This window comes from Alosa alosa, chromosome 11 (genome assembly GCF_017589495.1).
Source record: "Alosa alosa isolate M-15738 ecotype Scorff River chromosome 11, AALO_Geno_1.1, whole genome shotgun sequence".
In the NCBI taxonomy this organism is placed as follows: domain Eukaryota; kingdom Metazoa; phylum Chordata; class Actinopteri; order Clupeiformes; family Clupeidae; genus Alosa; species Alosa alosa.
Genome location: NC_063199.1, coordinates 11747645 through 11764447, shown reverse-complemented (window position 1 = coordinate 11764447; position 16803 = coordinate 11747645). Strand labels below are relative to the sequence as shown.

Here is a 16803-nt window from a genome sequence, read left to right as displayed (position 1 = left end):
ACAAGCTGGATGAATTCTTGGACATCCCGTCTCATCGCTGCCACCAGAACGCTGGCGGACCAGATGAAAGATGCAGTGATGCAGGGATGACAAGCCAGGACGGGATTCGCCCCCCCACTGGATCACAGGTGACCTGAGATTTGCTGGAACAAACAGCCGGTTGAGGGGCGATTGGTGTTGGGCCTGGCTGGTTCAGAAGAGCCTCCATGACCTGCTTCTCGATCTCCCAGGTGAGGGGCCGACAAAGTGGCTGGGAAGAATGGGAGCTGGCATGGCGGGGTGATCTCGTCCTTCTGAAACATCGGGGAAAGGGCATCAGGTTTGATGTTCTCGAGATCGAGGCGGTAGGCGTGAGGGAATTAAGCGGGTAAGAACAGAGACCACCGCTGTTGGGGGAGTTCAGCCTCCTGGCTGTTTGGATATACTCCAGGTTCTTGTGGTCTGTCCACACTACGAATGGTTCCTTTGACCCCTCTAACCAGTGCCGCCATTCTTCAAGGGCGAGCTTGGCGGCCAGCAGCTCGCGGTTCCCAATCGTAGTTGCATTCAGCTGGGGTTAGCCCGGCCGGGGAGTAGAAAGGCACAGGGGGTGCATCTTGCCCATCCTCGGCTGCTCTGAGAAAGCACTGCACCCACTCCCCGTCCGAAGCATCTACCTCCACCACAAACTGCCTTGCTGCATCTGGCATCTGGAGGATGGGGAGGAAGTGAAAGCGTGTCTTGAGGCTATTGAAGGCCTCCTTACCTTATATTGGTGCGGCTGTTTTAGTGCTGGTTAGCGCCCGTGAGTGGTGCAGCCACTGTGCTATAGTTTGGATGAACCTCCTATAAAGTTTGCAAAGCCCAGGAACTGTTGCAACTTTTTCCGAGACTCAGGGACTGGCCAGGGCGTGACAGCCGACACCTTAGTGAGATCCATCTGAATGCTGCCCTCGTTGATCACATACCCCAGGAATGAAAGCTTGGTCTTGGCATGGAACTTCGCACTTCTGCCTTCCGCGAAAAGAGAGTTTCTCCAGCAGCGGCAGGACCAACTGGACATGGTAGCGTGTGTTCTGACAGAGTCTTTGAGAATATTAAAATATCGTCAAGGTACACAAAACGAATGTATTTAGCATGTCCCTGAGGATATCATTCACTAGGGCTTGAAAAGCTGCTGGGGCATTGGTGAGGGCGATTGGCATGGCCAGTATTCATAGTGGCGGTTGGTGTGTTGAATCCGTCTTCCACTTTCGTCTCCTCTCTCCCGCACCAGATGGTAGGCATTGAAGGTCCAGCCGTGAATACGATTCTGGCTCCCTGCAACAGTTGAAGGCAGGCGAAAGTAAGGGCAGTGGTAGCGATTCTTAACCGTGATGTCGTTCAGATCGGTAATCTATGCATGGGCGAAGAGAACCCGTCCTTCTTACCGCGAAGAAGAATCGCTCCTGCGGGGAAGAAGACAGTCTGATTATCCCGGCGGCAAGAGAGTCATTAATGTAGTCCTCCATGGCCTTTCTTTCCAGGGCTGACGGTGAACCAGAGCGACCCTTTGGGAGGTGCTGTGCCAGGCAGGAGATCAATGTGCCCAGTCATAGGGTCTGTGGGGGGGTAGAGATGCTCGCCTTGGATTTGTTTGAACACTCTTTCAGGCTGTGGTAACAGGTCGAACATTGGATATGGCCGGGTAGTAGCTAGATATTTTCCCGGTGTGACAGCAGGGTGGCCCCTTAAACAGGTCTGGTGACAACTCCTTCCCCACGCGGACTGTTGTTCCTGTCTCCCAGTCGATGTGGGGTTGTGCTAATGAGGAACCCGCGGTACATCCGAGAATGAGTGGTTGGCCAGGTGAGTGTAGGAGGTGAAACTGGATGGACTCTTGGTGGTTTCCTGACAGCAGAATTGTCACAGGGGCTGAGATGTAGTGACCGTGCCAGATGATGATGTCCATCCAGGGATCGTGCAGGAATGGGTTGTGCCAGTTGATGGTTCCGTCCAGTTGCCGTGCAAGCTCAGGGTCCATGATGTTCGCGTCGGCTCCAGAATCCACAAAAAGGCTGATAGCGTGTGAGTGCGTGTCCGGGAAGCTGAAGGCGGAGATGAAGCAGGGGTTTTCGGATGGAGGGGAGACTGAAGACTTGTTGAGCTCACCGGATCTCCCCTACACCTGGTGAGCTGCGGCTTTTGCCGGACAGGTGGCGACCCGGTGATTTTCACCACCACAGTAGAGGAAAGGTTGGAGGTTGAGGCGCTGGCTCCTCGGGGAGTCAGAGACGCGGCCAATCTCCATGGCCTCAGGCTGATTGAGTTGGCCTTGGGACTTGACAGGCAGGGGCTGGACAGAGGAGGTATCGACCCGAGTGCGGATGGCAGGTTGACTGAGACGCCCCTTCTCCCTCCTCGGGTCTGTATCTGGCCCGGTCAATGCGGGGACGGCAAGGTCAATGGCGGCATCAAGCGTTGGGGGCGGGTCATGAGAAACAAGCTTCGTCTTTGATATAGTCCTCCAAGCTGTGGAGGAAGGCTTGCACCAGTGCCTCAGAGTTAAACGAGCTTTGACTGGCCAGGGTACGAAAGTCAATGGAGAAGTCTGCCACTGTCCGATTGCCCTGACGGATGGTGAGCAGAGCTTGTGACGCTTCGGCTGTTGGCGAGCCTAGATCAAAGACCTTTAACATCTCCTCCTCAAAGGCACTGAAGGAGGCACAGGCTGGGGTTTTGCGGTCGAATTCGCCGTTCCCCACAACCGAGCTCGGCGGTGAGATGATGGGTGATGACATACCCACCTTGGCTCCCTCCGTTGAAGGTCCTGGGCTGTAGTGCGAACTGGATTCGCAGCTGCTCAAGAATGGTCTTACTTGCTTTTTTGGTTTCCATCTAAGCGTTCGGGTTCCCAATCTTTGGTTCAGGGCGTGGGGATCTGGTGGCAACACAGCGGTGGTACAGGAACAGAAGAACCAGGGGTGGAGTGCAGGTGGAGTAGCGGGTTTGAGAGTAGTTGCAGGGCTTGGGCTAGCAGTTGTTGCTGCAGTTGGAACTGTTGCTGTTGTAGCTGAAACTGTTGCTGCTGCTGTTGAAGCTGTTGCTGTTGCTGCTGGATCTGTTGTTGCTGCTGGTTGGATTGCTGTTGTTGGTTGCCTAGCTGGAGAAGGGAAGCAATGTCACCAGCCATCCGATTGATGTCTCCCTCAGTGCGTTCCAGTGGCTGTAGGGCAGTCATCTCGGGCTCTTCCTCCATAGTGGTCAGGGTGCGCTGGGTCCATGATGGTCAGATCGTTCTGTCACGGACAGAAAGGCGACCCAAAGCGCAAGTTCAAATTCAGAGTCTTTTATTGAAGGGTTCAGGGGGAAGAGGAGGGAGAGCGTGAGGTCTTGGAGGTTCGGTTCCAGGGGTGCTAGGAGTGCCAGGGTGTCAGGGGTTCTCGGGGCTCTGGGTTTTCAAGTTTCGGGGGTTCCAGTCCAAGGTGCTGAGTGTGTGTATCCCCAGTGATCGAGCGGGCGCCTCGGGCTGAGGGTGGTGACAGCGGCGGGGCTCGCTCGTCTGGTGGTCGGAGGCCTGGGGGAACACACACACACACAACAGCAAGGTGAACAGCAGGCAGTAGTACAGACCAGGGCTAGGCACTAAATGTGGTGAGACAGAAGGCAGATTCGAGTTACCGGGGGGCTGAAGATCGGAGAGTGTCGAGAAGATCCGGAAGGCAGGTCGGGATAACCGGGGCAGTAGAACAGGGAGGCAGTCAAGAAAGGATCCGAATCACAGAGCGTAGACAGGCAGGCAGGTTACTGGTCCAGGTTTGAAGACAATCTGACAGGGCTTGGCTGAAAAACAGGGCTTTATATACTGGGAGAGGTTAGTGGAGAAATGCAGTGCAGCTGGCAGAGTAATTAGAGCAGAGTGGGGCAAGGTGAGGATGGTGAGTGGGAAATGCAGCAGCTGGCCAGGTAACAAAAGAGCAGAGCAGGGCGGAGCCAGGTGGAGCTCGTTAGGCAGAGTAGAGAGAGAGTGAGCAGAGTGGCAGAGAATTGAATCAATTAAGGTTGTTACCAGGGAGAGAGAATGCTCATGACAATAATTGGACTTGCCTTCTGGACTTGCCTTTCTTCATGTTGTTCAGCTCATTTTAAGTGTATGTTCATCTATACTGTTCCATTATTCATACCTGCTCAGCCTGCTAGAGGCCTCACATACACATGCTGTTATTTTTACCTCACAATCCAAATGGAATTATCTTGTTGGGGTTTCATTATGCTACAGGAGACAAGCACCTGATCTGGAATCTCATCTCCACTGCTTACCATTTGGGAGTATTTCCAAAGGTTTCATATCAGCTAACGTAGAACACCTCCACTACATGCCATCCTGGAGCTGGGATTGACCTCTGAATTATTCAGCATCTCAGTTGGACCACAGTGTGTCACTTCTGTTGAAGTTGTAATGAGTTAATCATTTGAATGACTGTATTTTGTAAATGTATGGTGCTGTGTGTTGCACAGTGAATATATTGAGCTAATACAATATTGTGCAATTTCAGCAGTATGGATATTTTGCACTTTTCTGCTGCACCTTTTAAACTTTGCCCCATGCTTAGAATCTGATTGGTAGGCATCCTAATACTCCCCGTACTGACTACAGCTAGGGGCCGTACATTTGACAATTATTTCTAGCTGCTTGCGAACTGTACTCTGTCATTTATGTACATTTGGCCTTGTATTTGGGGATGATTTAATTTAATTCAATGTATTAATTAGTAATTCAAGAAGCATCCACAGACTGATTTGCTTGTATCTAATAATTCATTCTTGTAGAGTCACTGTTTGTGTATGCTTATGTTCATTGTTATTTTTCTGTTGAATTTTATTTAGTCCATTGCTAATGCTTTTTATTCAGGCTATATATGACTTTACTTTCAATTGTTAATTTGAATGTTAATGTAATGTTTATTGATGTCATTGTAAGTCCTTTTGGACAAAATGGTATGTTAAGAACTGTAAACATAAACATAATGTTAACACAACAGTATGCTAATTAACTAATTAACAACTAACCAGCTGGTGCATATTCCAAACAACAAATGACTGACTCCATGAAGCAGGCCATTATACTGTACGTTACTTTGCCTGTCTGTGCATTATGTTGCAATAGACAAATGCTACATTTATTCAGAATGGATGGAATTCCATCACCACAGCACATTGAACCAGCAGCAGTTGAAACCCCTAATTTAGTCCCCAGGCCTGTCTCTTGTGGAGGCCCTGTGTGGGCACTGGGCAGGCCTCTATAGGGGGGCAGGAACACACCCTGCTATGATTTGGAAGACCTCCCTTCGCCTAGTGGGATTCTCATTTATTTGCTTGAGATTAGGTTTACGTTTTCAGCAGAATCTATTTCCTTGGGATGAAATGATGTGCACAGAGAAAAGGTTCATGTGAATATGAGTTATTTGTAGTGGCACCAGTGGACAATTTTGTGTCAATCCTTAGAGGAAAAGCAACAGCATTTGCCCTCTGAGAAATGACATAAAATGGATATTATGGGATGGGTACTTATGACACATTGCACTTGGCCATGCTGTGCTCTTGTACTCATGTAACAGATCACATGTAAATAAAGGCAGTACATGTGACTATGTTCTGCCTTGTGACTTCGTTTCCCTCTTGGAGAAGAGAGCTTCTGCTCCAAAACCTCTTGCATTGTGTGATGTCACGGTAATCACATCTGAGGCTTAAGAGCAACTGTGCTGCTCTGCCAGTAGTATGGCTGACATCATACCCTGAACATTGTCATTTTGCACTGTGCAACCGTTGTTATATCTGGAGGCCAACTCTTACTACTTCAGATTGAACTTTAAACTTGCAGTCTTGCTGAGTCTGTCTGCTTTTGTGTCTGTTCTTCTCCTCAGACTAGAGATTCTGCTGCCCATTAGGATGGTGCCCCAGTGGTCTGTGTGATTCAGAGCTCCCTTTTAAGTTGTTGTTCAGCATTGAAATAATAATGTAATTTAATTTACCGAGTTTAAAAAGGTTTTAGTATGGTTTGAGACTTTCCGTTATAAAAGCTGCTTGTCAACTAGCTTTTAGAAGAGTTGAGACCCTGAATGCTACAGTTTAACAGATGGCATTGTTGAAGGACACTGTACAGAGCATTTATGCCGGCCAAGTCTCTAAAATGAATACTCAAACAAATACTAAGCCGTTTCATTTAATCATTATATATAATATATTGTTTCCAATTATATATTATATATTGTTTCATCTTAGTAATTTCTAACTTTGGTAAGATATTTTCAGAACACAATGGCTATTGTTGATTGCACTGCATTCTTGAATAGTTTCAGTCATTCTGTCTGTGAGGGATTTTCAGGCAATTCTTGTTTGAATCTAGCCGTGACAAAGAGATTAATTACAGTGATTGTTTTCTCTCAGTGCCATGCTCCAAGGGGTGTCCTGTCATGGTGGTGAATTCATTCCTAATTTATTGGAGTTATGGCACTCTGACAAGCTCTTGATTCTTGTTGTTTCAGGTACTACAAGACAGCCTAAGGAGGGAGAGGTTCCAGGGCTGGACTACAACTTTGTAAGTGTTGACCGGTTTATGGAATTGGAGAAAAGTGGAGCTTTACTTGAAAGTGGAACATATGAAGGTAAGCATAATTTTGCACACATCTTTATATAAACCCATATGCAATACATTTCTAGACTGGTGTTCTTGCAAAATATATTTCACTACAATTAGCATAATGTATGAAGCTTAATATTTATACTGTATGTAGTGCAGTAAGAGTTTGAGTCGTCTTGTCTTGGGTAAAACTGTTAACAATGACCTACAGTACGTTATTGACATACAACAAGTCACTAAATGCTGCATCCTTTTTCTGTGGCAGTGGAACTGCACTTTGTTTTTGAACATTGTGTACAGTCAGTCATTCTATCTGCTGTTAGGACTACCTTAAGGGGTGATTTCTTCCTCAGTTTTTTTTAATGAAATAGCCTGCATTTTGTAGTCACACCCAGCTGTTTCTCTGATTCTGGGTCACCCCGTTATGGAAATCAGACTGTTCATAAATTTCTATGCAATGTTTCAGTGCCTTTTACTTTCCAGACATATAAAAGAAATCAAAAGCATGAAATTAAGTGAGATGAACCTAAATTAAGTGGATTTCCCAAGTGCTGGGTGAGATGCTGTGAAAGAATCGCAGTTTGGCAAACCCTAGGAGTCAAAAAAGTATTGAAAAGTTCATTTAAAACCACTAGACCAAAAGATGATGACAGGAATAAATGAAAGTAAAACGGCACATGTAAAGCAGCCTCAGGGGGCTACCACAGAAGCCTGCTGACCTCTCCCCGTGGCCTCTCGTTGGGTTGCAGATAACTTCTATGGCACGCCCAAGCCCCCAGCCGAGCCCTCTCCCATGCTCTTTAATGTGACGGACCAGCTTCTGCCCGGAGCCCGACCCAGCGCCGAGGGGAAGAGGAAGAGGAACAAGTCCGTCAGCAACATGGAGAAGGAGAGCATCGAGCCGCCCGAGGAGGAGGAGGAGGAGAGCCCCGTCGTCAACGGCAACGGCATCGCCATTACCCCAGGTCAGCTAGATAATAGACCCTGTGAGCTGCCAATGATGCCAAAAGCAGATTAGGCCATATACTTCTGTGATACCATGAAGTTCTGATTTCATGTCAACATTTCCATTAGTAATCCTCAAACCAGGGGTGCGTGAAGTATGTGCTGTGCATGCACAGTTTGCACCGTGCTTTGGTAATTAATTACTGTCAGTGAGACTAGTTTACGGTCTAATTAACATTTTGTCTTTGCATGGCAAACGTAGTGTGCATAGCAAGCAGAAAATCCAATTACTGCCATAGACTGCTGATCATATTTTAGTTGTGCTAAAATTATGTAATTTTTTTGTGAGGTTTCATTTCAATAAGGAAACATATATCCATGTTTATAATCCTAGTAAGCTTTTTAAAATGTATTTTTTCAGATAGGACAGTGAAGAGTGACAGGAAGCAAGTGGGGGAGAGGGATGTGGTGAGACCACGGGTCAGATTGGAACCCTCTGGGGTTCACGGGTCTCTGGTCACTTGGCCCGGGTCCCTGTGGTCACTTGGCCCGATTGTGGTACGGATGCCACAGCCACTTGTGTCTCAGCAGCCTCCTGTTAAGCTTCTCTAAAAGATGACACATCTGTGACTGTCTGCTTTGGGTCTGAGTGGACGTCTCTCTCGTCCATTCCCTCCCGCTCCGCTGCTGCAGCTCTGTGTCTGCCGTTCTGACCCCTGTTCTGAGGACACGGCAGCGGTACAGTTGGAAGGTCAGTCATGACTCACCATTTCGCCCGCTCTGCCCACAGAGTCCAGCGAGCATGAGGACAAGAGCACTGACGCCTCGGGGGCGTGCCCCCCCAGTCCTGCCCGCCCGAGACGCCCACCCTCGCCACCACCGACGCCCCCGAGGAGGAGGAAGAGGAGGAGGAGGGAGAGGCCCCCAAATCTCCCGCTGACTCGCAAGATAACGATGAGTTGGGTCCACTGCCTGACAACTGGGAAATGGCCTACACAGAAAAGGGGGAGGTCTACTTCATAGAGTAAGTGGTCAAATGTTGTTACCAGACCTTCCATTTTGGCCTGTGTTCTGATGGCTCTGTGCCCCTGTACTGTCAGTTGTATGTGGCCTATTTCATGACCTATTTGCTGCATTGATAATGTTAGCTAGTGTAATGATGTTAGTATGACGAGACACTGTTAAATATAGCACCATGATGACCTGTGGTGCCATCTGGACCTCATGGCTGGCAGTGTCTGACTGTATTCAGTGGTCTCCCATGAGAGACAAATCATCACCACACGGCTCCAGATTAAGTTATTACAGAGTTCTGATGTAGTTTGAGCCAATAAACCCCCTCCCAGTGCATTATCTGATTTATTTAGCGGAATATGTCACGTAACCTGAGAAATGACAGATTGGAAGAGTGGGTGCAGAGGGGGTGAAATAGAGGGACACAGTGTCTTCTCTCCTCCCAGTCCCTTTAAAAAGCCAGCCTCGACTGCCATTTTAGAGCCTGTAGTCTTTCACCCGGGCATGCTTCAATTTACACACTCGGTTTGCTCTGCCTTAGCACCTAAGACATGTAGAGAGGAGTGTGCTCGAGGCTGTCACTTCTCTCTCCGTTCCCTTTTAGTCATAACACCAAAACGACGTCGTGGCTGGATCCTCGGCTTGCTAAGAAGGCCAAGCCACCAGAGGAATGCGAGGAGGATGGTAAGTGTGCCTTGCTTTAATGTGCCGTGCTCACTGCTGCAGGAGACAATTGTTTGCTTTCTAAAGCCATCGGTTCTATTGTGCCGTGCTGGAGGCACCATGGCGGTACAAAACACCACACTTGCTTCTGTGACTCTTCTCAAACCTCCCCCCAGTTGTCCTTGGGGCATATGTTTATCAGCCTCATGTGGGCTTTACTGTAGCTGATGTCAGGTTGTGACAGATGAACTAATTGTTGTAAAGCACTTGTAGGGCACATCGCTGTCATCTTATGATATCATTGTTAACTATCGAATGATAGATAATAGTAGTGTCAGTGATTAACAAAAACAAAGTCATTTTCACCTCCAAGCGTGAGAGAGCAGTGCAGTGCAGTGCAGTGGAAGGTGCTTCATTTGGCCTACAAAAGCATGACACGCTGCATAACGCTAGTGGTGCAGTGAGAGAGTGAGAAGTGAAGGAAACAGGAGAGAGACTTTACATGCCAAGGTAATTTATTTTTATGGCAACAATAGACTAAAGCACCATTTTTTGTATTCTTGTTTGCGCGATTCAGATAATGAAGTCAGTTGCAGCACCCTCTATGGACAAAATGTCACAAAACTTGGTATGTGTTCAGCGAATGTGAAGGAGGAATAAGAAGTGGTGGTCGTCATTTGGCCCCAAAATCATTTTGTTTCTTCCCTGCCTACAGCTTCAGCATATCCCACTCTTTTGGCAAGCAGTAGACTAATTCCCTTAAGAGCTAACTTCCAAACTGTGTGTGCTACCTAAAGTCTCTAGATCTGTAACCTCTCTGGAGTCTCTGACATGGGGCTCTATTGACCTGCTGCATGTCTGGCTCAGCCGCATTGATTGATGACATTACAGGCAGCATGGCATGAGCCCTTGTGCAAACAGTCCCTGTCCCGGCAAACACTCGCTCGTCCCTGCAAAGAATTTGGTGCCAAACCATCCCTAGAGCAATACTCAGTGGGTAAAATCCAATAACTAATCTCAGAGGTGGAAAATGGCTAATGGCAATTAGTGGTTGTAGATAGGTAATGTGTGTCCAGTGGCATCTGCACATTTATTTAAGAGCTGTTTGCAGCACAGGTGAGGCATCTGTTCTACCGGTATGCACGCTTTCTGGGAATCAGCCCTGTGTCCTTGGTCTAGGTCTTTACAAGTGGCTCCACAGGAACACTGCTGTGGGATTGTACTCATCAAAGGCTAGTGAGTCATCTAGCATAGGCACCCTCTGAGCACTTCATTAACCAAGAGCCCAGGCGTGCACAAATACACTGTGAAGCACACACTCACACATACACACACCGCCAGAGAAACGTGAACACACATAGTAAAATGTTGACATGTGTGCGCTCTCAAACACATCTCGACACACACAGGGAGAGACAAATGAGCCCACAGCAGAGGAAAAAAGAGACTTCTTATGTGGTTGCCATAGAAACTAGAGGAGGAGGACCAATTATTTAAGGTAGCAGCCTGATGTGAAAGGCTCGTATTTAAGGTGGAAGATGGCCTGCTAGTCCCATGCTCTGTGCTTTGTGTTCAAGAAACAGCTGAGCCTTGATATGAACTTAATTTAGAATGAAACGGAATTAGGTCTTGTATTTTTAGAATAACAATATGAAATATGAATGCTTATATACATGCATTTTATTTCAGTCTGTGTGTGTGTGTGTGTATGTGTGTGTGAGAGAAACAGACCCATTCAGACATCATAGCTGCTTTCCCAGGCCCTAGCCATCAGCTCTTGCACTTGATGTGTGCCATGAGCTCAACTGAATTTGCCCTCACCACCCTGATACACACTTGTACAAACTCATTTCAGATCATTCTGTGACCTTGGTACTTGTTTTGTCAGTGCGACACAGAGGCTGGACTGAGATTGAGATCTTCTGGCCCACACACATTTGCAGGAGTCCCCAACGGTCATGTGTAGTTAGTCACAGTTATTTATTTGATATTGGAAACCCTACGGTTTGGGAAGCCTCCTGTAGAATAGTGCAGAGTGGGAATTGTGTGTGGTTACAAAGTCAACAAAAGTGCAAGAGAGATTTAGTGTTTTTTGGTTGGTTTCTTGATTTTCTTTTTCTACTTTTCAGTACCTATGATATTGATAGCCGGCAGTAATAAGACAAAATGGAATGGAAATGGAAATTGTTCTAATTATTACTGTGTCTCCTTTTCATATGCAGGCTTAGCTGTGTGCGAGTGGCTGTGTATTTAAAATGCATGCATAGAGAACTGTGTGTGTATATGTCATGGGGAGTTATCTGCATCGCTGCATAATGCCTCAGGGATGTTTTCTGTTCAGGATGTTTGAAATAATAATCACAAAGTTTCCGGTGTATATGTGCTGGTGAAGGCCTCCTGATAGTTCACCAATGGCTGTTTGCCCTAAAAGCTGAAAGGGAAAAAAAAACCCTATCTTGAATGTTGCAAGTGCTGATTGGCCTGCATTGTTGTCATGGAGACTTTCCGGCCCTCTTTAGTGCAACATATCTCAGCTGTACTGAATTTCATTAAAGTGGGAGTGTGCTAACCTGCACACAGCAGGCCCTCTCGTCCTGATGATAAAACTCCTTATTAGGCGTTATCAGGTCCATTGCGCTTACAGGTGTGTCTATGTCATCGTCCTGTGTTGGATGAACTCCCTTGCCCCTTATTGATGAAATATACCCTGCTAAACTTAGACATTTGGTCTTTTTTTACACTTTTTGCCTGAGGCAGTGAAACACACACACACACACACACACACACACACACACACACACACACACACACACACACACACACACACATACATACCAGAGACAGCAGCCTCCCCTCACTTATCTTCCTATGGTTTCCTGTTCTCTCCTGTGTCCTACTTTCTCCTGTTTTTGGGGCTGTCTTGCTTTGGTGCTCCACTTCCTCCCACCGGCTCCTCCTGTGTGTCCCTCTTCCTCTTCCTCACACCTTCGCTTGCTCGGCTCGCTCGTCCTGCACGCCAACTTTTCTGTTCCGTCTCTTAGCTTAAATGCTGTTTCAGCTTTGCCAGCAGTGCCTATGAATGAAACAATGACTGTGGTGTCACATTTGTGATTTGACATGATTCCAAGACTAATATAGCCACATTAGCGAGAAAACAGAACAGAAAAAAACACAATGTGAGGTGCGTTCAAATTCAGCAAACAGAGAGTGAATGTTCATAGCAAATATGTTTTCTCTGAACAGTTAAATTTGAACGATTTGGTGTAAAAATTCCATTTTAACTGTAACCGTTCATCCAGCTCCCATCCAGCTCCACTGTATGTTCTCAGAGAAATACTTCCTCAAACTATGTGTCTATGAGTGTTCGCATCACATTCACAGAGATGGGAAGAGGGAGACAGAAAACTGTTTGCAAACGTTCACCTATGTTTGTGAATTTGAACGCACCGCAATATAGCCCACAGCTGGGATACGGTAGGGGGCCTTATGCTAGGGTACTTGCTATGTGACGCTACTACAGCATCAAACAAATGAAAACACAGAGCAATAGTCAGTTTGTCAGTTTCATTCCTTTCAAAAACATTTCTTATTTTATGATATTAGATATAATAATATATCTTTACTGAGAAGCAGTTGTTTCCAGGCAACCTATGCACTCTGTGTGAGTGCTGTGCGTTGAGTTGACCTTTCAGTAACAGTCCTGTGTTGTCACAGTGCTGCTGCCATATCCTGTCCCTGTCATCATTATGCATATTAAAGCAAATAGTATTGCTCCCAGGAATGTGTTCCATTAGAGCAGACATAAGAAGTATGGTATAATATACAGACATGCAACCAATTGACTAGAATGTTGTATATGTATCTATAGACTCCCATAGTTATGCTGAATATTGACTCACTGTATGATTTATGTTGCATCAGAGCTTCCATACGGCTGGGAGAAGATTGATGACCCTATATATGGCAGTTACTATGTGGAGTAAGTTGTATTTTTTACCTTTGTTGGTGTATTTGATAGTCTTGAGTCTCGCTTTAAGCGTGCTACCATGTCTGTTGCACATATATGTTGTCTGTTGATGTTATTAGTGCATTCATAGATTGTATACTGTACTGTTTGTGTAGATTCTCTATATGTATTTAGCCAATGTATGTAACAATACCAGTATATGTTCACACAGATCTCTTGGAAAAATCATACAAATTATGGCTGTAAATTCATTTGTGTAAGAAAAACAGCACTTTGTGCTGTCAAGAAAGTTATTTGTCTCCATGTTTTGGGAATTCGGCATTGGGTACTAAGTGGGTGAAAACAATGTCTCCTCATAATCCTGAAACTGAATTTGCTGTGTTTTTTTGCATGCTTAATGAGACATCAGTGTTTTGATTAGTTTGTCATATGAAAATGCTCTTAGGGTCTTGTTGCAATGTTGCTATTTCAATATTTAATCCCAAACAGCAGATGATGAGGCGGCTGTATCTGGTCCCCCCAGAGGTGAGCCTCTGAGATTAGCCCGCTAACGCTAATGAGTTTCCTCCTCCTCCTGCTCCCCCTCAGCCACATCAACAGAAGGACCCAGTTTGAGAACCCCGTCCTGGAGGCCAAGCGACGCCAGCAGCAGCAGCAGCAGATGCAGAGCCAGGGCCTGTCAGCGCTGCCCCTGCCCACCATATACAGAGGTGACCCGGCGCTCCACAGCCTCACCAGCATACACATAGGAACATGGCCATGTTTGTGTATTTGGTACAAGGTGATGAGTCACAAGGTTGAGCTCGGTCTGGGCCCCACATCTCTACTTTTCTTCCTCCTGAAAAAAACAAACTGACACACACTCGTACACTGCACCTTTGGCTGCATCTATCACCCTGTGTGTGTGCGTGCGTGCGTGCGTGCGTGCGTGCGTGCGTGCGTGCGTGCGTGTGACTAAAATACATGAATTCTCTGTACTTCTCACAATCAACTGGAAATACTGACCATATGGATTCTTAGATCACTCATGATGTTATTATGAAAGTATCAGTAAGAATGTAAAGCCCTGGGAAAGCCCTGGGAAAGGTCTGGCATGCCAAGTGACTGTTCCTCTGCATCTGGATCACTCTGCTGAGTGGTAGCTTCTAGTCATCCTGGTCTTCACAAGTGTGCTGTGTGTTTTATTGCTGTTGATGGTGTGATTGTTGCTGTTTAAAGTGCATCCCCCTGACCTGTGTGTGTGTGTGTGTGTGTGTGTGTGTGTGTGTGTGTGTGTGTGTGTGTGTGTGTGTGTGTGTGTGTGTGTGTGTGTACACGTGTGCACGTGTGCATTGTCCACCTCTTTTCTGCAGAGAAACCTCCCTTCACGCGCGACCCCACCCAGCTGAAGGGCACCTTCCTGTCCACATCGCTGCAGAAGAGCAACATGGGCTTTGGCTTCACCATCATCGGCGGCGACGAGCCTGACGAGTTCCTACAGGTCAAAAGTGTCATTCCCGACGGTCCGGCCGCACAGGACAGCAAGATGGACACCGGTGAGTTCTTCAGAATGGGCTGCATCATTCCCACCTCAGCTGATCTACTGTACTGTGTAGCCCTGATCCAGACGTCTCATTGGTCAAAAACACATAATTTCACATAATGTCCTCTAGAGCAGTGTTTATCAAACTTTTTCAGATCAATATATAACCATAACCAATAAAAAAAGCCTCAATGACCACCTAGCTAAAAAAAAAACAGTAGACTACAACAGTATATTACACAATACACCTACTCACTGAACAACCTTGATTATTGTCTTTGCACCTTGCTTATTGTGTCAGAGAATTCATATGATTTAAACTGGCATAGCTTACATAGCTAGTGTTGCAGAACTGTTTGGATACAAGTTGGTTCAAGTTGGTTCAATATTACAAACAATATACATTAATATTATATTTTACCACGTCTGCTCACGGACCACTTGGGATAGCTTGCGGACCACCAGTGGTCCCCGAACCACACTTTGAGAAACACTGCTCTAGAGAGTACTACTCAGTCAGTCACTATATGACTATGCCACCAGGCCCATATATGACTATATGATTAGAACTCAGTCACTATATGATTAGAACTCAGTCACTATATGACCATGCCACCAGGCCCATATATGACTATATGATTAGAACTCAGTCACTATATGACCATGCCACCAGGCCCATATATGACTATATGATTAGAACTCAGTCACTATATGACCATGCCACCAGGCCCATATATATCACACTGTTCCTGACATTATGGGCATGCTCATGGACTCAGACTCAAATTGAGCGTATACAGTCGTAACTCGTATGCACAGGGCTTTTAATGTCCGAATTAAATCATCAGCTTGTAAATACTGGTAATTGTTTACCATTGTTGAGAGGTTAATTAGGAACATTGTGGCTGAAAGCATTGTGGAAATGTACAATTGTGACACTGCTTAGCTACATTTGACTGATTGTTGTATTTTATGCGGCTATTTTATAATGTGCAGCTTTACTGGTGGAACAGTTGTTTAATCACAAATCAGACTAATGTTGTCACACGCCACAGTACAGACCTAATTTAGATGCAAATTCCCTTTTTTTTCTGCAGGATTTTATCTTCATCCAGAGTAAATTTGAAATGCAGAAATGCTCTCTCCCTCTCTCTGTAATCTCTCTGTTCTCTTTGTCCTTTCTTCCTGCCCTCTGCTGTTTGCTCTTGGCTGGTGTAATCAGCCAGACATACCCTTACCCACACCTCTCTGTTTGGCTAATGATGACACTGTTTCTGCAGTGCATTAGTGGTCAGCATTGAAAAACGAAAGTAGTTGATAATAATTTATTTCTAATTCAAAAGTATATTGTTTAAAGAGCAGCTCAACTGTTTTGAGGGTTACCTAGATTCTCATGATCCTTTGCAACAACATTAAGATCATCAAACTTAACTATAAATGTTTTCAAATGTTTTGAACATGGGGGCTCATGAACATGCCCCCAGAGTGTAGCACTGTAGCTGAACATGGTGGCTCACGAACATGCCCCAGAGTGTAGCACTGTAGCTGAACATGGTGGCTCACGAACATGCCCCCAAAGTGTAGCACTGTAGCTGAACATGGTGGCTCACGAACATGCCCCCAGAGTGTAGCACTGTAGCTGAACATGGTGGCTCATGAACATGCCTCAGAGTGTAGCACTGTAGCTGAACATGGGGGCTCATGAACTTGCCCCCAGAGTGTAGTACTGTAGCTGAACATGGGGGCTCATGAACATGCCCCCAGAGTGTAGCACAGTAGCTGCCTGACAGCCCTAGCTGTTGGGTGTAGCAACTCAAGCTAGGTTTTTCTTACCGACATTACTCGGTGACCTTGAGAAAATAGTGATCTTTGTGAAAAAAAATCTCCTTTAATTGCCTTAAGACATCTTATAAACGCTTCAGTTACTGTTGGTACTCAAATAAAATACTTCTTTGAACTAAAATGGATTGAGTAAATGAATTAGGTCATTAGTTTCCGAACATGTTTTTATTTAGTTTGACGGTTCAGGTTTACAGTGCAGCGGTGGTCTCTGATGGGTTTAGGGGTGTCCATCTGGAGGGCAGCTGGGAGAGA

General features: G+C 46.1%; 1 protein-coding gene across 1 annotated transcript in view; it reads left to right on the top strand.

The window, feature by feature from the left end:
- Positions 1-16803, top strand: part of magi2b (membrane associated guanylate kinase, WW and PDZ domain containing 2b) — a 67530-nt gene that overhangs the window by 32476 nt on the left and 18251 nt on the right. Inside the window, 8 exon segments of the mRNA XM_048256883.1 lie at positions 6504-6623; positions 7348-7563; positions 8334-8366; positions 8369-8567; positions 9162-9241; positions 13142-13199; positions 13776-13897; positions 14540-14722. Coding sequence (XP_048112840.1) covers positions 6504-6623; positions 7348-7563; positions 8334-8366; positions 8369-8567; positions 9162-9241; positions 13142-13199; positions 13776-13897; positions 14540-14722 — 1011 coding nt within the window.